Consider the following 26391-nt stretch of genomic DNA (forward strand, 5'->3'; position numbering starts at 1 on the left):
CAGTCATAAACTCAAAAACTGTTCATTTGAAAGTTCTGTTTTTTCATGGAAAATGCTTTCTATCTTGGAGAATAAAAAAAATTCACTATTAGTTCTCTTTTTTGTAATATATAGAGTATTATGTATGGGTTTTCAGGGCTGTGTGGCTTTGTCTATGAAAGAGATCGTAAAAAAAGGAGAATAACATTTTATTTTGACATACAAGCGAAACTAGGCAGGCAGAGTTTGATAATTCTTGATGTTGCGTCTCTTGTCATTGAAAGCCTACTCATGCATCGTTCTGAGCCCCACAAAGAGTGTTTGCATGTACACTTTCGTTCTTGAGTATATCGCAGGGAGTCAAATACTTAAATTGAATCTCCTTATGATGCCTGGTAGATGATCAGCATAACTGTGAAAAACTTATATGGCCTCTTAAAAAATGCCTGCTTATAAAGACTAATTGGTAATTGATTAACTAAGCATTACTTGGAACATCATACTTTCTAGTAGTAAATGCTAAGCCTGAGTTTTCTATGTTCATATTATATTCATTTTCAGAATGGACAGTATGATTTTCCTACTATACTTTGTGACACTAAGTAGATAAAAAGATTTAGGATAAAACTTAATAATGAGGTTTGGGAATCATCTGGTATGTGTTAATCTAGATTAAAAATTAGGACTCTGCATCAGAAAATCAAATTGATTTGAGCAAAGCCTATCATGCCTTCCAGAAAAAAGACACCACCTTTGGTATGCTGTTTCATTTCTCAACCTTACTAGACTTTTAATAAAAAAAAACCCAAAAAACAAAAAACCAACAACTAAACTTCCATCACTTCTAGAAAAGAAAGTTAGTTAAAGTACTTTATTACCTAGATGATGAAAAGCAGCATTCATTCTTTTCTAGCTAGGTTTTAAGAAGATTTATAATAATATAAAATCACAATTTATGTTAAACCCTATTATTCCTGATTTAAACCTTCTTAGTGAGATTAGCATTTAAATTATCTGCCATCAATTTTATTTAAGTTTTTAATAATGGCTGATGTCTATTCAATAACTGTAGACTAAACCAAAGATCTTGTTCATATCAACCATCATTTTAATCCCAGAGAAGACATGGATATATTCATTCAGGCAGAATCCTGAATTAATTGATGCATGACCAAATGTATTCATACAGAAGTAGATCCATTTAGTATGCTGTTAATAATATTAGCTTAGTATACTGTTGTTTCTATCTATAAGCTCTAGTTTAAGTGGAAATAATTAAGTTTGACATCAGGCTGTTCTTAGAAAAAGAAATAACAAAACTATTTACAATCATTGCAGAATTGTCCTGAAAAACATATTGTCTCCAAGATCAATTTACCTATGAAAAATGTAAATGACAATTGCTGATCAATTGCCAGTTGCAGAACCTATGTTCAGCTCTCTCAAGGAAGTCTGCATAGGTTTTTTTTAAGACGAAGCATTTCAACAAACTCTTAAGATGAAACAAAAAAATGAAAGTAATTAACTCACTATTTTGTTTATCTCATAGGTTCAAAAGTTTTTAAATAAGGATATGAAGTTTAAACATTACTAAACAATTAGTCATTACAATAAGTTTGTATCCAGCAGAAGTAGCTCAAAGATTATTGTTTTTTTTGTAAAAAAGAAGTAGCACTTTGTGGGGGACTTCCTTTTTCCTTCATGTTTGCAGTGGAGCATGAATAGCCTAACTGATATTTCTTAAAATGGGTACATAGAGTTTTAATCAGAATAATGATGAATTAAGTTGAAATCTGCAGTTGTGATAGTATTTACAGGCATTTCTTGCAGTTGTCTTATAGACAGAAAATACAAAGTGTCACAATTTATTCCTTTCACCACATTAGGCAATTGGAACACTTCCATTCATATACCCATACAATGATGTAGGAATAACGACTTCTTCTTCTACCAGCTTTAGACAGAGAAAAAATTCTTCTAATTGGAATTTCGTCCAAAGTTGCACAGTGTTTCCTAACAGCTAGAGCAGCATAAGCATGGTAAGATTTTGAAAGTGGACTGAGAACTTTTTTTTAAAGAAAGTTTTTAAAGAAAGTTTTAAAACAGTATTTTATACTTTTCAGGTATTCATACAAACCCCTTCTTTGCTTTTCATTTTAATCTGTACAAAGAACAATCATGACCTTACATTTCAGAAGCCTCTATTCTTTCCTGGTAGCTGCATTACTATGATCGTCACCAATAACCAGTCATAACAAACCTGTACATGGAAGAAGACACATAAAAGGACAATGATAGCTAATCAAATCTCTCTCTTGAAAACCATTCAAACCATGCGAACTTCAGGTCATTCCTTCTTCAGATTTTTGTTTCATATGGTAATGTGTTACTCTGACTCAAGGTTGTCAAGTGACTTCAGATACATTTTGGATCGAGAGAGACTCATGGGCTTTGTTAAAAAAAAATGCCATAAAAATCCACATTTTAACTCACAGTTCATTTAAAGGATTTTAAGCTTTTTGTTCTTCTGTTATGATTATTTATTCTATTAAGATAAGGCTAATCCTGTTTTCTGCATAACATTGGCATGTAGGTTTCTGAGGACTCTTTAGGGTTTTTTACAGGGAGAATGTATCTAGATACTGGGATAATTTTTAGAGAACTGGAAGTTGCTTTCTGCCTACCATAAAATTAGCATGTTTGGGTATGAAATTTAATACTATTTAGGGTATAGAATAATTATGTGTTGTTAAGGACTATTCAAGATTCTAAATCACAATAAATAAACATGGGCAGATCGAGACCGCATAAAGTATAATTTTGAATGATGCTGTGCCCCTTTTGGCAGCAACTATCTCTTGGAAAAAAGAAGGTAAAAACTTTTGCAGGTGCTTAGTATCTTTGGCATGCAGGGAACACTTTCTCACTTTGTTCCGTTTCATAGCCCTGACACCTGTCCTGGAGGAAATATCCAAGTCTTTCTTTTTAATGGTAGGAATCCTGTGGTGTTTCGGCATCTCCCCTTTTGGGTAATTTCTGTATCTGAGGCACATACCCACATGGTGGAATTTGAGGTTTAGTTCGCCCTGACTGAGCGAGTAATGTCACGTCTCACACTTTTCACAAGGTAGGAAGCTCTGCCTAAATAACCAGGGCATGTCCTGCGCCTCTTCAGAAGGATGAGAATACTAGGAAAGTTTTGGTGAGGAAGTTCTCTGGCTCTTCCATTGTCTTGTAATCTCTTCCAAGAGTGGTGTGCAGGAGAAAGGAGGGTGATTATTTCCTTCCTAGGCAGGTGGCACCCTCTTTTTCCCTAGTAGTGGCTGAATTTCATCCTAGATGCCACGCATTCAACAGGGGAGAATGGGACCCATCCCATCTCTCAGATGATAATTTATGTAGAATATGTGAGATTTAACTTAGTATCATTCAAATCAGCTAATCAAATCACTAATACTCTCACCTGGATCATAGCTGCAAATCAATGGAATAAAAGAGGGGCTGGGGGAGATCTGTCAGGGAGCAGCAAAAGTAGAGCTGCTCCCTGAGGAAGGACGGTGGGATCCAAGGGTGACAGCAAGGCAGGCAGCAATAAGGGCGCAATGGTGCGCCCACTGTCAGTCACTGCACCAGTACCAAACTCCTCCTTTTGTGCTCATTAGACTTGACTTTCCTTTTGGCACTACTGGAGTATTTTTCACTCATGAGCTCAAATTGAATGTGCTTCACAGAGACGAAGCATGCCTGCTCTCTGCAGCATTGTGTTGAAAGTAATTTAGAAGTACAGCTGAGAAGGGACTTGGTGGGGTTTTAACTTGGAAAAATGAGAAGTGTGATGACACAAAGTTACTAAAAATTCTTAGGACATTGCTAGTCTGAAAAGTTCTAGCAACGCTAGAAGTAACTATGCTGAAGTAACACTGACGTGGGTCTTCTGAGAAGCAACAGCTCTGAGTTTCCACGTGTTACAAAACCCAGAAATCTTCATTTAATGTTAGATACAATTCTCCTTAATGAAGCATGTCATAGCCATGAAATAGCAAGCTGAACATAATATGGTTTCCAGGGAAACATCCTTATTAACTGAATTTCCTGATCAAGTGCATCCTGATTTAATAAAAATATATTGATTATTTTGATGTAATAAGGAAAGATAACTATGGACTAGGAAAATATTGAAGCAGATTGTTGAAACTTAGACAACATGAAACTGTTAGCTTTATATGACTTTTGGTTTTTAAACAGTAGCTTTAATTTCAGCTTTTTTTTTTCCCCCTCACTCACAGGGTTTAGCTATTAGGACAGTCAGAAATATAGTGTTTATCACAAGTCAGCCTATGTGCTAAAAGAAATGGTTAGGAGGGAGGAATTAATACTTCGTTCAAAATTATTTTTCCCATATCTTCGCAGCTGGGAAAAGGCCTATCTTTTACCCTGTAAGATTTTTTGTTTGTTTGTTTACTTTTACTGTTACTTTTTTAGTTAGTTAATTTTTTTGTTGTTGTTGACAAAAAAAATATTTGCCATTGAGTAAAACTTCTTTTTTTTAAGGGAAATAAACACAGGTTTCTGTCTGCTTTTAAAGTTTTATTTAGATTTTTTTTTTTTTTTTTCATTTCTAGGATGAATTTCTAATCAGAAGGAAAGAGAGGTTCAGCCTCTATTTGTGGTCAGTGCATGAAATCTGAGAATTTTGGGACAGGACAGTGTTCACTGATTATCACTTCTTTATTTGAAACACCTGGTAACTTAGTTAGAAGATCTCATAGATATAAATATTTGCTTTAAGAGCCTAGGCACAGATTGGAACATCAGAATGAAGAAGTAGCTGTCTGATAGGAAGTCACCAAATATGATTGTTGGATTTTGATCCTTACTGATATAATAAGCTTGCCATAAAAAAAAACTTGTCATCAATTCCATTAATTCCATTAAGCATTAGAAAGTATAGGTAAAAATATATTGCCTCAAATTTGTGGAGGGGAAACTGATAATTTAATTTCTCAGCTTTGTTGTGCCTGTATTCTGTTAAATTAATTGTTGACAGAGTATACTCTTTGGTTTAGAAGTCCTAAATGTACTTTAAACCATTTTACAAGATAAGATGTCATCCTGCCTAAACTCCAAACATGATTTGTCTTCAGATCTTTGATTTTTAATCTATTGAGTAGTGTGCTGAGAACTTCAAATGGAAAAAAATCACAAAAAGGAGATATTAAAAATCTTAATGTTATGAAATATAAATTAACCTAGTGTTATGAACTATACTTACTACTGCTGTTTATTAGCACACTTTAATATTCTTATTTAGTAACATTAATTGCATAATAACCAACACCAGAACATGCACACACACATATACATACAAATCCTTATCATATCTAACATACAAAAAGCTTTCTTTTAATTTCTTGGTAATCTGAAGCTTCTGAGCCCTTCCATTGATATCGTGGGTGCCAAGATTATAAGGATACACTCTTTGGAAAGTTCTTAAAAATATCTTAAATAACTTCCTAAGAATTGTATTTTCCTCTACACACTAAGGAAGGTAAATACATTTGAAAATAAATTGGACTCTAACCATAGACTCAGTTTTCTTGTTGCTCAGCTTAGATGAAGAAATACAGTAAAAATTCCAGTGATTATGCTAATATTCTTGTACTGACCCTAGCTCAATAATATTAAATGTAAAAACATATAGAAATGCTGTACCTTGCATAATACCATTACAGTCAATGTGAAAACACTCATCAGCTATGAGGGAAGAGAATAGAATCTTGGTATTTAAACTCATGAGGTTAGATGTGAAGATACTACATGTTAGATCATAATACAGTTCAACAAATATGTCAGAGTGGTATACGTTTTAATGCATTTCCTGATAAAATTTTAAGAGACTACCATTTTGATTGAAAATAGCAGACTTTGGGAGCTGGCCATTTTCCTGTAAAAAAATAAGTCAAGAATATTTTCAAGTATAATTTATTTCACGTGTAATTTATTTGCAAACATTTATATCAAGCTATTAACCTCAACCATGTGTAGTGACCCCTTTTAAAAATATTGCCATCAAGGAACACAAATGTCTCTGCTGTTTTTTGCATGTGTCTATTTCTGTTCTGCCTGTGTCTCATACTATTTTAATAAGACTCTTGACAACCCAGCATCTTGAGCCTTCAGCCACAAAGCACTTCTATTATAGATGTAAGTATACATTGTTTTAAGCTGACCATAAACATGCCTGTTTAGTGAACTTGTTTTTCCAAAAGAGGTTTTTTCTTGTTGTCTGGTTATCTGAAATCTAGACACAAGCAAGTGGTTCTGAGGAGTAAGCTTTCAATATAAGACAATTATGTATATGATATTGGCTCCCTCTTACTGAACTTCTGTGGTCATAGGCATATGGCCTTGGAGTATATAGATCAGTAGAAACTAATTGGTTTAAAAGATACATATATGCTAGGGAGATGCCAGAATGGGAGTTTGTGACAAATTTAAAAGACCAGCAGGTTTAATTTCAAATCTTTTCTGTAACGTTCTTCTGAGACTGAATTCATATTAGTCAATCTCAATATTTTTCTTGTTTTTCCATTCAGTTATTTATTATTCTGCTGCTGCTGTTTCAAAGGTGTTTTAGTAGTTTCTTAATACAATAATCATGCACATTTATAAAAATGAATATGATAGATACTGCTGGTTTATTAGAAAATAATAGCAAATACAGTTTTGGAAAACAAATATATGGAGGGATTTCTATGCCTCATTTTCCACGTACTATGTGAAAAGTGCTTGTCCCACCAGACATAGAAAGTTGATATGACAATTTTCAAAAACCTAATCTGCCTAAATGAAGGAAAGCATATGAGCCATTCGTTATTGATTGGGAGGAAAAACTTCAGACCTCATCCATTCACTTATTACGTGAATCCAGATTTGACACGCTGACAAAGATTTATTCAGAGATCCTGGAAGATATTTGAAGTCCCCAAAATATATCAATACATACGTTTTCAGCCCCTTTGGATGTTATCTGTCTTTTCCTTTCATACATTTATTTTTACTTTCATGATTGTGGGATTATTTGCGGTTGATGCGTAATCTCTTTGCAAACATTTATATAAAGCTATTAACCTGAACTACATTGAGTGATGTTTTCTGAAAACATTACCATCAAGGAACATAGCTGTCTTTGCTTTCACATTTTCATTCTTTTAACTTTCTTGTGTCTTAAATGGTAAAACAACACCATTGTGTTTGGTCCATAGGTTTAGTAACCAAAATAAATATTTTACGTTTGGTTTAGCCTTCTTAATTGTACATTTGCGATATAGCATATATTCATTATAGCATTTTCTTTCACATCCTGATAAGGAGAATACATGAATATTAGGATTACTACATCTAAGATATCGTTAATTTATTAGTTATGCAGTCCTTGTGCAAACTAATAAATCTCATGGTTTCCTTTGTATTACCTGTTCCCTCTGCAAGTTTACTACTTGCTATGTACCTAGGGGCTTTGTGTGTATTGCTAGCTTTCCCATGCTAAATTATCACACTTTTAGTCTTATTCCTTCTCCCTGAACTCAGCTCAATTACTTTGTGGTAAGGGCTCTTTGTACCTTTCCGTATCTCCTTCTACTTTCTTTTTCCCCTCTTCCATTTTTTTATTCCCCACCTGTTTTTTTCTTTCATGGTATCAATGTATGGATATCTTATGATACCGAATATCCAGGAAGATGGGCAGAGCCAAACATGATGTGTACTGTCATCTGAAATGTGCCAGAGGTTTTCCATGCACAACAGACAGCTTAAAACTATCAATTTTTCTAACTAGAGCCTAATGTTTTAATAATGAGAACTGAATTTCATCCATTTTTGCCTAGAACTTCACTGAACATCAGTGTGACTCAAAATATCCACAAGTTTTTTTCACTCATGAGTGGAAAGCACCTCATATCCTTGCTAGTTCAGGCAGCTACCTTTAATTAAATAAAAATAAGAATTTAAAAAAATCCTTTCATCAGCTAAAATATGTGGAATTTGTGTTAGAACAGAAAATAATGAAATACCCAGTCTTCCACTGCAATTCATAGTATCCTCAACTTAGAGAGTTTACTCTGTAATTTAATAATAGAATCAAACTTTCCAGTTATACCAACACTTCCCCATGGACTAGAAGTACCTAAGTTAGAGACTAATAAAAATGAAATCCTCCTTCACTCTAAAAAGTCTGTGATTATTAATAGCACAAGTCTTATTACTCCTATAGTAATCTTTCTGCATTGCCACATAGCTTTTGTGTGTGTATTAAAGATGATACTTTAATTTTCAATACATGAGATGTGAGTAGCATTTAACCCACTCAAAATTCCTAATAACTGCATTTCTACAATTTTAATGTAAATAAATTTAATATAATGCAACTGAAGAAGAAACAATAATAATAAATAAATAAATAAATAAATTTTTAAAAAGCCAAACCTTAACTTCAAGTTTAAAATCATAGGTTTTTGGTTGGCCACTTCCATTCAGGAATGAAATTTTGGGTCTACGAAATATGAATTTCTGGAAAAGTCAACTTGAAGCTCTGTAGTAGACAAAAAGGCGAAATCAAAAGTTACAAGTTATTAGGAAAGAAAAAGATAACAAAGCAGAGCACATCATTATGCCACCATAAGACTTCATGGTTTGCCAGTATCTTGACTACTGTGTGCAGTTCTGCTCCCTTCACAAAAAGAATCAAACAGAACTGAAAGGTTCAGAAAAAGCCAACAAGGGAGATAAGATATTAATCTTCTTTCATACAAGCAATGATTAACTAAGCTAAGGTTCCTTAGACTAGAAGACAGTCAACTAATGGAGAATATGACTGAAGTCTAGAACATTATAAGGAATTTGGTATGGTAGGGCTCAATTACTCATTTTCTCTTTTAATAGAAGAATTAGGGGGCACTGAATGAAAGAAATGAATGAAACAAATTGAGTGAAAGCAAATGAAGCAACAGGAGCCAGGTTCAAAACAGAGGGAGGTAAATCTTCATATACAGCTAGTGATAGGCCAAATTTGTTGTGAAAATGTTACATGAGTTCAAAAGAATATTGAACTAGTTCATGGAAGATAAGGTCCCTGAGAATTACAAAATGCATGGAAAAGACATCCACCTCAGAACATCCCTGATCTGAAAGTTGCACATTGGGGGAATATTAAGGGGAATTACTATATATTTGAAAACAGCGTTATAGCTTGTTCCCTAGACGTTGACTTATGGCCACAGTTTTTGTCAGGCTAGGTGAACCTCCTTATTCGCTTCTTTTAATAAGCAAGTCTGTTAGGTCATCAGCCATGTAAAATAAGAGTTCTGGATCACCAGTTAAGATACTGCAGTGTGTAATGCCTTTCTTTGGACCTGAATAGATTCATTTCATGACTGACATCTAAAATCAGAAGCAGGAGTCTGCTGTCTACATGTACAAGCTATTAATATTTTAGATGTCACAGAAAACGTGTTATCTGCAAAAGGCTTACAGATTGACAAAGGACATTCATGTATTCTTCAGCAGCCATTGAAGTCCAGATGAAATAGCTGAGTCCTTAAAAGGAATCTAACTGCCTGCATTCAGGCAACTGCAAAGCAGTTTGCATACATTTGCATCTATGTGTCTGTTAGGGAGGTATCTCCTCATAGACTCTGGGAACTAAATTCTCCTGCTTCCTGGCCTTCAGCTACTTCTCTGAAAATGATTTGGTCTCCCAGACAGATGTTCTATGAGATCTAGAAATCTACCAGACTGTACAGATATGCTGCCGTATGCAATTAAAACCTGCTCTAATTTGATAGTCAGCAGAATACAGGGATCAGCATCTAGAGGTAATGCTCAATTGCCTAAACATAAACATTGAGAGTTTGACTGACTTCTGATGCCTTAGGGTATCTGAGATACCTACATGGGTCTGGCAAATATGGCGCAAAATCTGCATAAGTGTTGCACTCTTCTGGCCTGACATCAGCGAGATCACAGAATCACAAAATCATTCAGGTGGGAGTAGACCTCAGGAGGTTTCTAGTCCAACCTCCTGTTCAAAGCTGGGTCAGCTATGAGGTTAGACCAGGTTGCTTAGTCCAATGGGATCTTGAAAACTTATATGGTGATTTACAGCATCTCAAAAGCCAGTAGATATGTATATACAGGCAAGTGAATCAAACACTTAATATTTATAACTTGTAGCCTTCTTCCGTGGAAACATAATAGAATATTCTTTCAGCTGTATGGACTGAGCATCTGTTTTGGTAACTATTGATTATAGTTTTTATACCAATTGTAAAGACAGTTACATTATCTGGATTATTAATCCTTAATTTTGCCAATAATACGGCAAAACCATAGATTCAAAACTTGCACAAGCAAGTTCTTTTGGTTTTGTTTTTTTGTTTGTTTGTTTGATTTGGTTTTTTGTTGGTATTGTTGTTGTTAGGGTTCTTTTTTGTTTGGTTTGGTTTTAAAAATAAGGGATGTTCCTGGAAAGTATTACATAAAATACTGTAGAATGTTGTTATGTTATATGACTGCACATTCAAGATGCTTGCAAAGAGATGCCTTCTGGATCCTTTCAGTGTTATGTTGGAAACCATTAAAAAATAAGTCAGGCTGTAACCTACAAGAGAATACTTCATTTTCTTCAATGTCTTCAGTAAGAGAGTACTAAGATTGTAGTCTTAAGGGTTGGTGAAACAGTGATCTAAAAGTTACCTACAGTCTTTTAAAAATCAACTAAATACTTATTGTCCTAACCCTCCTCCAAAAAAAATAGCCCTGCAAACCCCTGTATTCTACAAGGAAGTGATACACCTATGACATCCATTTTGTGATCTTCTCTCATTGCGTGGTATTGCTTTTCTAGGAATTTCTAGCATTTCTGATTCACGATCATGTCATTCACAGATATTGGCTGACCTAGAAAACCATGCGCTTTTTAAGGATGACCTAGAATGCCAGAAGCTTATTCTGGAAGCCATGAAATACCATCTTTTACCAGAGAGAAGAACTCTCATGCAAAGTCCAAGAACTAAACCTAGAAAATCTACAGTTGGGACACTTTATGCTGTTGGAGGCATGGATAACAACAAAGGTATTAGAGGATATTTGTTACTTTATAAAAGTTATATTTTGCATTTTCTTTATTAGAAAATAATGAAATAACTTTCTATTCCAAGACTGGGGTGGGGGGTGTCTAAGTCGGTCAAGAAATGCTGCCAAGACTTTTGGTCCAATGAAAATCTACTGATATTTAAGGAAAATTTAATACTGTTAGAGAAAAGAAACTGAGTTTTGAGTTCATTCTTTGTTCAAAATTATTATAATTTCCAAAAAGAATTTTAACAAAAAATCTAGTGACATTAATTTACCTTAATTTTAGCTTTCTAGATATTATGTTTCATTTATAAATAAGTCAAATATGTATGCACCTTTTCTAATCAATGAAAAAAGGCAGTTTAATATGCAGTGTATTCCATCCTTAAGTAGTTTTCTGAAATATTATGGGTAATTCATATTCTTCTGGTGCATAAATTTATAGATCTTCTGGAGAAAAAGCCTAGACAACTAGCTTAAACTAGATTACTGCTTTGTCAACAGCTAAAGGAAGGTGAAATTATCCCCATCTTACTGTGAAGAAAAGTAGGAAGCAGTGGAAATTTTTTTGAAGAATTTTGTTGTTATTTGTTGGGAATAAGAATTATGGTGATGTGTTTTTATTTCTGCTAAGAAGTCTATTCCACTGATTTCTTGAATGGAATGAAATAAAATATTTTAACTAAAAGCTAGCTGTGTTATAAGACTATATACTTAGAAAGACTTTCTTTTTTTTTAAATTCACTAACAATTCCACAGTATCTTACATTTTCATGTCCATATTTAGACTGAAAAATATGCCTTCAGAAACATTAGTTCTAATATAAAATAAACTGTACTTAAAAAAAATGTAATATAAAATTAGATCTCCAGTATTTCACAACTGTTTCTAGGTGTAGTTATTGCAGTTGTTTTACTAAATAGCCGTGGCAATATCACCTGCAAAAGGACATTGCATGTTTTTCCCATAAAGTTAAACCAATGAGAAAGATGTATGACATCTGTGCTTGTGTGAAAAAGAAATGTTGAGAGAATAGAAAAATGTTGAGGAAAGAACCAATAGGTATATTTTATTATTATAGCTGCGGATTATTTTTGTCCTTTTAACATTTATAAATGTTTGTGTAGCTAACTGTTAGGCTTGGAATTGCATAGAGCATTGCCTTTGGATCATAAAGTACCTGAAATACAAATCTCCTCTTAGGACAAATGGCGATGAACACTTGAAGTATTCAGGTGGTGGAAATGACTGTAAACCCAATTTAGGTGCAGCTGTATTTGTTCTAGCTTACTGTACAGATCAGTTACTAGTTCACATAGCAAATCAAATACAGAAATATTTAGGAAGACAGCACAGGGTGTAGCACTGTCACAGCATCAACATGCAGCCTATTTTGCAGATTCAGGTCAGGCAGAAGCGGTTTATTTCAGCCCTCTGTCGATATGAACTCTGAAAACAAAAGTACCAGGGTTTGTATACATTTACAGCAGATAAAAACTGCTTTGAGAGTGGGCCTGGTATGGCAGAGCAGCATCTACACAGTAGGAGCCTTTGTTACAGCGGATGGAATGTGTATTCCCAATAACTCAGGATCTGCAGCCGTGCGACCTCGACTTGCATCTGCTCAGCTCATCCTTCTTGTGATGCTGCTGTGTCCTTGTCTAGCTTTTAGGACCAGCGAGGCTTGCTTCCGCACGTTAGTTCAGGAGACCTGAGTTTTGTTGCATGTTTTGAAGAGTCACTGTGAGTTCATAAAGCACGCCTCAATATTTGGGCCGTGAGATGATGCTGATACTGTATTATTTCTCTTCAATAATTGATAATTTAATTTTTTTCCACAACTTTCTCCACTGAAATGCTGACACGGATGATTGCAATTCACAATGATGTATTTTTAATGTCTCCTGGCGTTTGCTACCAAATATGAAACAGTTACATATAAGAACTAAATGAGCTAAGCAAATTAGCAATTTATTAGCTAGCATATAAAACAGTGTGTAAGTGCTAGTATTATGAAAGTATTTGAAGGTTATGCGGCCCATCACATAAAAAGTAGCCTAGCATGCTAAATCAAGTTTGTTTTGAAATCTCTTCTATAGGTTTTTTTTTCCTTTCCATAAAAAAGAGGTGATAATTAAACTCCAGCAGCCAGTGACTGGAATTATGCCTGACATGTGAAAAGTTAATGCAGCATAGTGCTAATTGGATAGAATTAAAAGGAACAAAGTTAGATCATTTTATAATTTTAATTTCCTAAATGTACAAGACCTCATTTAAATCTCTGTTTCCACACACCTTTGTTTATTTATTTATTCATTTAATTTGAAAGGCACATATCAGAAACAGATTCTCCCTATATGTTTACATTAATAGAATGAGATGTATTAATAAATTAGAGGTATATGCTTCTGACAGTGTTCCATTCACTTTACCCATTCATATCGTCACACTGACTTCTGTAATTTGGATTAGCAGGATTTAATAATCTAATAGTATACAAAAACTGTCTAGGTGCACAAATAAAGGAGGATGCTAGACTGAAATAAATGAGTAAATGCAAGAAGTGAACATACACCAATTTGTGAGAATGGTAAAACACTGACTTCTTGCAGCTGTCTTGGAATCGCAAATGCAGAACAAAAACTGTGTGATAGAACATGATGTATACGGTCTATGTCAGATAGTGCCATGGAAGATCATGATGAGGAAAATACACTTGCACAGCAAGAGGAGACTGGTATAAATAATTGAGCAGTGTCACACTGATGGCAGAATACCGACTGATCTCTCATGAGGTGTCCTAACCTGTCTCACTACCTAGCAGGTAGAATAATAAGGGACGAGGAGAATCTGCAGAAAAAGAAAACTAAAGAAAACAAAAGTGTCAGGGTAACCATGATCCAAAAACACTGGTATATGTTACTTTTGGAATAGTCCTAGATTAGTTCATTGAAGTGCTAAATTAGTTCATTATTTACTGGATCACAGTCTTCAAGCAAATACAACGGAAAAAGAAAGGAAAAATTACATGAACAAGAAACTCTTCCATAAAAATGTGACAGGTCGTTAACAAAGAAAGGGAAAAGTTGATTTACTGAAACACTGATACTAAATGTGTGTTTTTCAGTAATCTTGTGGTTAGATATAAAACCTATCACAAAAATTGCTCTGATGGTAAATAGGTGAGGTGCATCGTTAGTCTATATCAAGCAATATTAAAAGTCCTTTCATTATTCTTTAGATATTTTTTAGAAAGATCTTTGATATCACCACAGATACATTAAAAAAATGAATCTTTTGAAATGTGAAATTGTGAGGTCTCCAGTCATTGTTCCTTAAACTCCCATGTTGCACATTTTACCTTTTCTTTAACGGTAACAATCCTTTTTTCTTTACAAATATGGTTTATCATATGTGGTGTATTACTTACATATCATTATTTTACAGGAATGTCATCTAACATGGCTACATGAAGTTACTCTTTTGCTCTGGTGAACTTTGAAGATGTCCTTGTTTTTCTGGGCTTTTTTATTATTACTATTTTCTAGCAAGACATTTCTCAGAGCATACATCACTTAAACCTTATTTATTTGAATTTTATATTTTTCATTCTCATTTAGGCATAATTTTTAAATATTGAAAGAAATATTGGACAACCTATTGTAAATTCTGTAAATAAGGACAACCTATTGTAAATTCTGTAAATAAAGGCAGAAATAGGGCAAGATCACGTTTTTCCTCTTAGGTAATTCTTCTTGCTTTTTAAGATATGAGTCTGAGATGTCTATAACTTAAAAAATATATCTATCTCCTTCATCTTCAGGTTAGTAGAAATTATTAAAAAATAATAATAAAATGCATCAACATTGTTTTGTGGCATTTTGCAAGTTGTGGAAATTACTACAAACCACTGTCTTCACATACATGAAACATTTGACAGCATTCATTATCTATTCATTTGATGTACATGACTATCTTGAGAAAACATCTTATCTTCATCTTACTTGCATTTTCATTCAAAATATAAGATTTACAGTAACCGAGTTTAATTTTCAGAATGTGAGTGCTTGTAGTCCTTGTATTTGTATAATAGACAAACAGGAAAACCTACTTAAGAAGGTATAGTATTTTCTTTTTAAAAAAAAGGAAAAAAATGTTCAATGTTTTTATTACAGAACATTTTTCCCAGTGTGTCTTTTGAAATATTTTATATAAATACACATGCTTTGTAAGTATGTGTATATATATTCATATATAGAAGTAGTATGAATTATTGAAGTGTTCTCTTAAAAGGTTGAGGCTGTAGCATGGTAAAGTAGCCCACCCTATCTGTTGTACTTAAGTCGTTCCTTAATCCAGCATGCAAATGAAATCATGGCTAGGGCTTCCTGCACTTAATGATAGATTGTCTTCATAACATATTTTTGTTAAGCTTTTTTTTTTTTTTAATAAGAACTTGGTATGTTTTTTTATTCCTATTCAGATATTAGAATACATGTAAATAGTCTCATGCTTACAAACTTAAAGAAGTTAAGGAAAGTTAGGAGCGGCCGCTAGCTCCAGCTGCCCGGCCCAGGACCCTCCTGCCCGGCGGCTGGAGCCCAGCATGGTGCCCCCGGGGACCTGGGGTCTCTGCTCGGGTTGAGGGATGCAGCTGCCCTTTTCCCATTAGTAGGTTCAACCAGTAGTGAAGTTAAGTGTGTGTCCCAGAGAGAGGCACAGACACACAGACACTGACAGAGCCGGGCACACAGACGGCCACAGAGAAGGCGCTACCCCCAGCGGCACCCGCATTCAGGACTCACAGCAGACCCAGGCACAGACAGCCACGTCCCCTCCTCCTCTTAGAATCATAGAATCATTAAGGTTGGAAGAGACCTCTAAGATCATCGAGTCCAACCGTCAACCCAACACCATCATGCCCACTAAACCATGTCCCTAAGTGCCTCATCTACCTGTCTTTTAAATACCTCCAGGGATGGTGACTCAACCACTTCCCTGGGCAGCCTGTTCCAATGTTGGGCTGGCAGAGGCAGAAGGTCACTGGTGCAGCACACACACCACACTCGCCAGGTTCACAAGCACACACACATTACAGGATTGCTGAGTACCGGCATGGCCCCCCTGCCCTCCTCACTCACACGGGTCCCCCCCAGTAGCTGGTTTTCGAGACGCAGCTCCAGTAGCTGGATGTTAAAGACCCCACTGGCTCCAGTAGCTGAGACCACAGGTCAGGGGCACCCACACCCCCAGTCAGACTCCAGGAGCTGCCCCTGTGAAGCAGGAACATAAACGTGCTGTTATTACTCATGAAATAAGTAGATGTTCACAAAAGATGAACTGAGAAGTGAGAAATGGACTGTCCCTTTTGCAATCCTACTCTTTTTATTGATAACATCATATATCTGTCCTCACCAGTCTTCTGTATGAGTTTCGTCTGCCTTTAGTGCTAGTTTGTTTTCACCTGTATGTTTTCCACGAGGACATTTGTTATGTTAAATCAAAGAATCATGCAGTCATAGCCTTAAAATACCTCAGAAGGATTATAAGCCAAAATAAATTTTGCCTCTGACATTCCAAGCAGCTGTCTGCCTACCACTTTTATTCAGATATCTAAAACTATCCTCTGACATCTTGCCTGCTCTAAGTAACACTTCTGTCTCAGCCACACAATTCCAGTGTTTTCAGATGTCGTGAGTGAGATAGATGATTGTGATGTGATGTTTACTCAGTTCCATGTAATATATTTTGGTATTCTTTCTTATACTTTCTGGAGTCTATTTTTTCCAAAAAATGAACGCATTTAGGTTTTTTTTTTTAAAACATAAATATATGTGTTGGTATAATGCAGTGTTTTCCCAGTCATTCTCTAGCTAGCAATGGGAAACAATTATAGCATAATTTACATTAATTGTAAAATACACTAATTGTATACGCTGGGTACCAATGACCATCTCTGTTTTCCTTTTTTTACCCTTTTTGGAAGATTCTCAAAAAAAAATGGAATATATAAATAGGAACAACAACAAAAAAGTATCTCATCAGAGTCATCAACCTAGCCTATTAATGAGGTTGTCATCATGGTGGGTTTTTCTGAGAAAATTAGAATACCAAAGTAAGAGGCAGGCAGGCTATGCAGAATGAACAACTGAATTTTTCAGTGTCTAAATTGCAAATGTGCATCAAAACTTACTTTTCATTTTAGATTGCTTAAATGGAACAGACAGAAGTTAGCTGTTTATAAAAACAAACAAAAAAAATCCACTACATTTTAAAACAGAAAACAAGGCAACTGATTTTAGGAGCCTTAGTTTATCTATTAGAGAAATTCATATTTTCAGTCATTTTAATATATCCCAAGAGTTCATCGTTGGATATATGTCTGATAAACTGCAGAGGGAGTATGATTTTTTGTTTGATTCACACAGTAATAAACTGAAACTGAAATGAACTGTTTCAATTCCTAAGAAATACATATGTTATATTTAGCTGGCAACACAACATTCTGGACAGAGGAATCATAATTAATTAAATAACATTAAGTAACCTCATGAAGTTCAACATGGAGAAGTGCAAAGTCCTGCATCTGGGGAGGAACAACCCCAGGCCGTTCTGGCGGCCACCCAGATGGAAAGCAGCTTGGCGGAAAAGGAACTGGGGTCCTGGTGGACACCAAGTTGAACATGAGCCAGCAGTGTGCCCTTGCCACAAAGAAGGCTAACGGAATCCTGGGCTGCATTAGGCAAAGTATTGCCAGGAGGTCAAGGGAGGTGATCCTTCCTCTGCTCAGCACTGGTGAGGCCACACCTGGAGTGCTGTGTCCAGTTCTGGGCTTCCCAGTACGAGATAGATAAGGAGCTGCTAGAGACTCCAATGAAGGGCCACAAAGGTAATGAAGTGACTGGAGCATCTCTCCTATGCGGAAAGGCCGAGAGAGGTGGGACTGTTCAGCCTATAGAAGAAAAGGCTCAGGGCGGATCTCATCAATGTATATAAATACCTGAAGGGAGGGTACAAAGAGGACAGAGACAGGTTCTTCTCAGTGGTGCCCAGTGATGGGACCAGAGACAATGGACACAAACTGAAACACAGGGGTTTCCCTCTGAACATCAAGAAACACTTTTTTACTGTGAGGGTGACTGAGCACTGGCACAGGTTGCCCAGGGAGGTTGTGAAGTCTCTGTCCTTGGAGATATTCCAAAACTGTCTAGACAAGATCCTGGGCAACTGCCTGTAGGTGGCCCTACTTGAGCAGGGGGGGTTGGACCAGCTGATCTCCAGAGGTCCCTTCTAGCCTCAACTGTTCTGTGATTTTGTGATTCTGTAACATGATAACATAATTGTAGAGTAAAGGTGGAGCTTGGTTAATTACTTCACCAGAGGAATATGAAATACACTGGCTAATGACTGATGAGATAATTAAATGTATAAATCACACTAAAATTCTCATCCAGTTCTTATAAGTATTAACATTATTATTTGCTTCTTTTCACTCCTGTGAATTTCAATGTGTTCCAGAACATTCAGCTTCATAGGCTAATTTGCAGTTACAGTACTTTGATTTACATGTGCATTTCTGAATAGAAAAAAATCCAGATTGTAACACCATCTGGTAGTTTTTTGCTACTTATTTTGCATCACTTAGTTTCTGGCATGTTTTCAATGTAGTTAACTTCTGAAATTGCTGATTCAGTTACGGTTTGAAATAGAGATAAGAACCTGAAGCGATCTATTCTGAAGCCTGCACAGCTTCAAATATAAGGCATGAGTCAAAGTTATCACACAGAAGATAAATGTCATCATCCCACAAGCTCCTCACCTTGCCAGTCTGTTACCCTGATATTCACACCTGTTGCTACAACCTGTGGGGTCAAGCAGAGAGTGCAAGAGGCTGCTGCCTTTGTGGGAATATTTAGGGGATTATTCTCCCAAGAACACCCCCGTGTGTCCCCTCATTACTTCCCTGCTGCTTACTGACTTTATTTTCTGACATTTCCAGTGCAGATATTTTATCACTGATTAAAATACACAGAAAAAAAATTTTAGACTTCAAAAATGTTGGCACCGCTTGCCCTGTGCAGTCCTCCAGCTCCATCTTGCACCTTCAGCCACCTCATAAATCTTCATGCCAAATTCTAGGAAAAGCTCAAAAAGGCCATAGTTGCAGGCATAAGAACATCCCCGTAAGCTTCAGTACAGCTCTCACCTTATTTTTAACACTCTGAACTGGAAAAACAAATAAACAAACAAATATATCTCTCTGGACTACAGAAGGCACAACATAGAGCCAGTGAATACTGAGCATTAGCTGGCTCCTATCCATGCAAGTTAGGGATAGCACCCTTTACAACAGGTTTACCTTAGAGGGAAGTAATTGAAGCAAAACAGAATCTCCCAGGAACTGAGCCAACAGCTAAGCAGTGCGGATGAGCATCTGTATAGCTACAATGATAAATAATAAAAGAAGGCTGAGGGTAATGGGAAATTGGTGCTGTTCAGTGCCAAACTGCTCAGTTCACATAGTTTAAACCAAATTATGATCAAAGCGGCTTATTGATTTACTTATGATACATAATTAACTGGCAATCAGATGAACTATGTGTTTAGGATCAATATCAGTCATGCAGTAGATAAACTGCAATACTAGACACTTGCAAAATATGAATTAACTTCTTCAAATTTCTGAACACCTTTCTTGAGCAAATCGCCAAAAGTTCTAGTCACAGACACACACGCGCACACACGTGTGCATACACATACACAGACACAGATACATGCAGCCCCTCTCTCACAGTTTGTGCAGGTCGCCATCACCACCTCCCCTGTGGTGGGACCTCCTCTTGGGTGCACACGCCTTCTGCAGGAGGCGCAGTTGCCCCAACATTTGCTGCTGTCCTCATGTAGGACTTTTCTTTTTATTGTTAACACCTTATTTGCACAAGTTCCAGTGGGAACAGAACTGGTTTTAAAGAAGAAGCATGTGTTCTGTTGATGAGCGAAGGTAGACTAGCATACTGCATGATATAAGTCATTAATAAAAGGGACTTTTGTAAGTTCTAGATTAGATAAAAACATAAAATAAAACGAGTGTTTTATGTTATAAAACATAACACTGTATTATAAAACAAAACACCCAACACTAAAGGCATTACCTAAAATGACTGTCTAAAAGCTGTCTTTTCTGATAGTCTTTAAAATATAAACATTAGTGGAAAAAACTTGTATTAGTTTTAGAGAATTCTGATCATATCGAATAATTGAATATTCCCAAAAGTTTTCTGATATTTGTCACTTTACGGCAAATCCTTATGACAGTTTAATATTTTTTTTCACACCAAAAATGTAAGAATCATTATATACAAGTTATATATTTTTTGAGTGCTTAAAGGAACTTTTTACAGTATAACTAAAGAGAAGAGTAGTGAACTGCTACCCTGTTTTCTGTATAGCTCTTTCCTTACCAAGAGATTCTCCTTGATATTTGCATCAGTAACCTATTTAGGTCACATTCGTTCCACTTGAGTAACCAACTTTTCAGTTCAAAATGTAATGTTGCAGATCGCTAGATCAAGGTCATCATTTTGCACCTACTCATAGCAGCATCTCTAAATCTTGAACAAAATTGTCAGAGTACACATCAGCAACAGCTTTAGTAATAGCAAAATCAGCAGAAAGTCTTACAGGGGGAAAAAAAAAAAAAAAGCAGAAATTTTGTGATGATAAATGTAGAACTCCTACCCTTCTTCATGGGTTGAAATACTGAATCATTCTAGCTATGAGAAAAGTACCTTTACTGTGGAAATATCTACACTGAATGCAAAGGTGGGGTTTGAGGGAAGGGGGAATGTTTAGGCATTTGTATCTGCTTCTGAGGCAATTTGCACTATGTTTATGCCAAAATCCCTGCATTTATACATAACTGAAATGAATATATTGCTCTCATAGTCTCAGACGTTCTTCATGAAGTTTATCTGACTTCATGTAGCCTACATCAGGTTGTTCAAAAATATCTAACATCTTCGGAACACAGGCTCTAGATACTGCTGCATTTGACTTAAAACATTGAGTTACAAACAATCTTGCAATACATTTATTCTTTTTCATGCAATGACCTTGCTATACGATTAGTCTATCATCAACTATGCCAAAAAGATAAGAATGGCAATCAGCTTTATGCAAAATTCTTGATTTACAAAACATTAGCAAGGAAATGTAATATGCTTAACTTCAGAAAAAGAGTAAGTGTAATAGAAAGAGAACTTAAAGATAATTTGAAAAGGTTTCACCAAAACAATTCCACAATTTCACAATCTTACAAATGATAACTAAAACAAAAAATAGAAATTTATATTGTGCAACGGTGTACTGATTTGCAGATGAAGGTAAAGTTGTGAGGTCTAGTACTTTATTGTTTCATCAGATGGGGGAATCACATACACCCCTGCTGCATGCACATAGGAGTTGTCAGCAGCGGTTGGACATTCATACAAAACTATCCAGATCATCTACAGTACTTTCATTTCTAAAGTTTTCTTTCTCTGTAGATCTCTCATTACTTCATAAACCTTGATTAATTAGGGCTTATAATGCCCATGAAAGTATGCACAATACACAGAGCTAATCTCATCCAATACCCAGCTGGATCATAAGTAGAATTTAAGTGGGGGGGGGGGGGGGGGGGGAGAGAAAAGATAAATTCCAGAACATCAATAAAAATCCTTAACTTCTTATCTGAATTCATTTGTGCTGCCACAGTCATGGTATAGGTTTTAAATTTACCACACACTGCTGTTTATCATGCATGTAGCTATTAAATGAATTCTGTTTCACCTGTCTATGTCTTTTTCATATATTCTGTCTTCAGTACTACTCACTGAAATAACTCGGGCTTTTTTAGAGATCTGCCCATCTGAAAAATAGGGGTTTGTGCATGTGCATGTGTATAGAGGAATTGCCTGAGTGCATATTATGTTTATTGTAAGATCCTCAATATTCTATGTATTTGCTTTTTGTTTATCATTGTAGTTTAACATCCAGTATCTTAAAGACAGTCTAATAAGTCATGTTTTTCCTTTTTACCTTTAGATGACTAAAAAACCACTAGTGATACACGAATGAAATAAACTATAATAGGATACATTTTAAATGTAATTTCACATATTTTTGTACATAGTTAGCAGTATTTTAATTTGGGTCTCTGTGTGTTTTACTTATGCTGTGGTATTCCATCTATTTTGTTTTCTAGGAAAATATGTCTATCTCTGCATAATCAGCACATACACTGCAGCCAAAAATGAATAATGATTTTTTGCTGTATTTAGTTTATTCATGTATTCATACATTAAACCCGTATCTCCCATTTTCCTAAGAAAATATGCCCTAGTATCTTCCCAACTGCTTCCTTCCATCCTCCTATTCTTGGGAAATTGGATTTTCTGGTTTTCTGAAACATTTAATCATAATTACTTTGGTTTGTCCATGGGTATTAGAAAAAAAGTAGTTGTCTACAGATTTCTAACATTGGTAAGACATCCTATCACAGCCTGTATAGACTGGGGTAGGCAGTATTAACCAATATTGCTCACTTCTTTGAGTGTGCACAGTTTGGAAGTTGCTTCAGTTAGGAGTTGGCTTTGCTGACTGCCACCTACTAGTAATGGCAAAGAGGAGAAGACTTTCTGATCTTAGCTGGGATATGACGCTGTTAACTTTTGCTTGTCACTAGAACCAGCATCTCCCTGCGTGACTTTTCGTTCACTGTGCAACGCCATGGTGGTTTAAAATAAGTTGTTTGACTCTAGGTACTGATCTTACCTTAGAAGTGGTGAATGTGAATGGGGAGAGGGTTCTTCCCTTTTTCTGCTATCTGTCCAGGGGATACTGCATAGTCCCTCCAGATCTGGAGGAAAAAAGTGACTCACAGCTCAAGGATGCATACCACACCACAAAGCTAGCCTTGTGGCCCTGCAGTGTAATTATTGGTTATGAATGCAGTCATTCAGAGTTAATGAAATAACGTGAGGCCTGTGTCACAGGCAACGGGAATGGTGTTTTTGTATCAGGTTTTGGATGTTTAAAATTGTGTAGAGGTGCTTGAGCTTGGAAAGACTACTAAAATCTGTTTCAAAGTTACTGCAGGATGGAAGGAGTCAAACATGCTGCATTCTCATCCAGTCTGCCACTGAGGAGTGAACCCTGAAGTGAAGGCTGCACTTAGGTGTTTCTTCCATTTTTGTATTACTACTCCCACTAGAACCTAGTAAGGAACAGATATGTATGAAATACAAGCATGCAGGACCAGGGAATGAGCTGGGAGACATGCTATTTGGCAGTATAGATGCATCCTGTTAATTTGATTACTCTTAGCTCCTAGCTGAAAACTGGGTGGATGTAGACACAAGGGCAATGCAATAGTCTTACCAGCCCAAAATCCAGGACTTAAGTACAGGTCAAGCACACAACTTTAAACAAGTCTTCTATGTTGTAACAGGTAATAATACATTGCCTATCACAATGCTCACAAGTACTTCAGTCTTTAACATGTTATCCTTTTGTGTACAAAAATATTGTTATCTCTTTATTTAGAGAGAAACTCAAGCACAGAGAGAAGAAACAAAATCCCCATATCAAATTTAGGTACCAAAATGTTAAGTGTGAATATACTCTATCAATAAGTGGCTGCTTCCTAGAACTGATTCCTGTGAAGTGCCTTGCTTTGATTTACAGGACACAAGGAGAGTAGGCTCAGTGAATGGGAACTGGGAACATAAGTGCATGTATCAAGATGCTGTGTAGAACTAGTCAAAAGGGAAATGCAGAAGTCAGAGGTGTCTTAAGTCATATGCGCTCTGCAACTTTTGGACTTTGCTCATAATTCCTATCCCTCACCTTCTCCTCATCTCTCTGCTAAAACTGAAAATAAAATACACAGTTCTTCTGCAGAAAAGATTGATTGTAATAAGTATTCATATGGGAACCGTAGGATAAACATTCTTCTCAAACTGTTGATGTTTCTCTCTGCTCCAGAAGATCTTAAATTCCTCTGTGAAATAATAAATATATTAATTAATTAAAGATGTAAAAGTAACATTTCTAGAATAGGTCCTCTAAGGTCAACTCTTCATAGACAAGGTGGGATTCAAACCTCTCCAGCTCGGGATCAGACAAGAGAAAGACATGTTAGGATAATGGTAAGAACACTGCTATTTTTGTCTTATTCTATTCCCTGCAACATCCCATCTTTACGTCAGCATAAAATTCCCTATTAACTCTTTAAATGATGTCAGTCTTAGACTTTACATTAAAATGTGTTCTTTTCATGGACTATGTACAATCTTTCCTCTCAAACCCATGTCTTTTAATCTCCTATATATTATCCCACATCTTTTGTCCCTCAGTTACATCTTTGGCTCCATTTCTTTGTATGTTTCTCTCCTCTGACTTCTATTTTCCCCTCTAAACTGTTCCAAAAAATGACAAGTAACATACGAGTAATGTGAGGTGGTGCTGTTATTTTAGAGATTGTAGATAGAGAACTTCACAGAAGAAACAATTGTCTGCAAAGTTCCTTTTTTTTTTCCCCCCAAGAGGCTGGTACAATTGCAAAGGCTGCTGGAAAAGGGAAAATATGTAGGGTAGAGCATGTAAAGAAACAGATGGGAAGAGAGGTGAGATAGCCAATGTACAACAGACGGTTATATAGTTTTGGGGCCAGTATTTAATCAAACCACAGGGATTTGCATAATGTAAAAATTATCATACAGCTGTGGGTCAGTAATTTATGAAAAACCTCTATGTGCAGGCTGTGATAATTTTATTTGGGGATAATTTAAAATAATATTTAAAACAGTGTTAAATTCAAGGCCATATTTACTTTATAGCAGAGTACAGCCTTCACTAGGAAGGGTGGTAATAAGTTGAAAGTAGAAGGATTGTGAAATATTGACAAATATGTTTTTAAATATGTTATGACTCACACTTTGCAAATTGTATACTTGCTTTAAAATTTAGGAGTTATTTTAGTCACCAGTCAGAGGGCAGGGTTAAACTTTCAGGAATAACAGCTTTTCAGGACAGAAAGTTTATCTTCAGGTTCTTTATAACGCACCTTCCAAATGCTCTGTGAGGTACTGGGAATGAACAGTCCCTTGGCCCCTGCGTACCTTGGTGAATGAATCTGTAGAGGATACTACAACCAATATATACAAATTATAGTCTGGAACATTTCAGTCCTCTAGTTACTGAGTAACTATCCCTCCTTAAAAATTGTGTATTTTGAAGATACCTCTTTATCTTACTAATTTTTCAAAGGAAGTGTTCAACTATAGTAGCACGGGAAGAGGGCACAGGGTACAATAGCAGGCGGTTAAGGAGCTTGACAAAGAAACATTTTATTGTCACTGTATCTGTTTCAAACAAGAAAATGAAAATCTGCAAGAAGTGCTAATAATAAAATTGTAATGAGTTATGAATACTGAAATAAAATGTTGTTAGTTACTTTAGGGAACATACAGCAGTGGTACTGCATAAAAATGTTAGCTAATAATTTGTACTTTGTGAGCATTTAATCTATAATGAATCAGAATTCTCGAAATACAAAAGCATTTGTGCTGCAGTTACTGAAATATGTTATGTATGTGAACCAAGTTATGCCTGAAAGATGAAGACTGAAAATAGTTCTTGCCTCCTGAAACTTTTTTTTCCAAAGTATCTATTATTTAAAGTTTTTTTTTTTAAATGTCAGTGTTGTTTTATCTAAATTCTCATAGAAAACAAATGCAATAGAAAACTTGCCTGGGGTCCATTCCCTTGTCTTGAACTGCCATAGCCTGCATTACTGAAACCTATATGGTCTTTCCCCTTTCACTCTAATACAGGAATGTACTAACAACTGACGCTAGAACTATGGTTCACCTAAATTTTAGTGTTTACACTATACATGTGTACACCTAAACTATACACTTAGTGCCCACTGTAGTCAATACAGGTGTTGTATTTGGTCTGGCTGAGATGGAGTTAATTTTCCCCATAGCAGCCCTCATAGTGCTGTGCTTTGTATTGGTAGCTAGAACGGTGTTGATAACACACCAGTGTTTTGGCTACTGCTAGGCAGTGCTCATACAGCATCAAAGCTGTGTCTCCAACATCTCCCCCTCACCAGTAGGCTGGGGTGGGCAAGATCTTGGGAGGGGACATAGCCAGGACAGCTGACCCAAACTGACCAAAGGGATATTCCATACCATATGATGTCTGCTTAGCAATAAAAGCTAAGAAAAAAG

At 35.9% G+C, this 26391-nt stretch overlaps 1 protein-coding gene across 1 annotated transcript in view; it reads left to right on the top strand.

Annotated features, from left to right (window-relative positions):
* Nucleotides 1–26391, top strand: part of KLHL1 (kelch-like family member 1) — a 181793-nt gene that overhangs the window by 94700 nt on the left and 60702 nt on the right. Inside the window, exon 5 of the mRNA XM_009323524.1 lies at nucleotides 10924–11110. Coding sequence (XP_009321799.1) covers nucleotides 10924–11110 — 187 coding nt within the window. The remainder of the gene's footprint in view (nucleotides 1–10923; nucleotides 11111–26391) is intronic.

This window comes from Pygoscelis adeliae, unplaced genomic scaffold (assembly GCF_000699105.1).
Source record: "Pygoscelis adeliae isolate BGI_AS28 unplaced genomic scaffold, ASM69910v1 Scaffold44, whole genome shotgun sequence".
Classification (NCBI taxonomy): Eukaryota; Metazoa; Chordata; class Aves; order Sphenisciformes; family Spheniscidae; genus Pygoscelis; species Pygoscelis adeliae.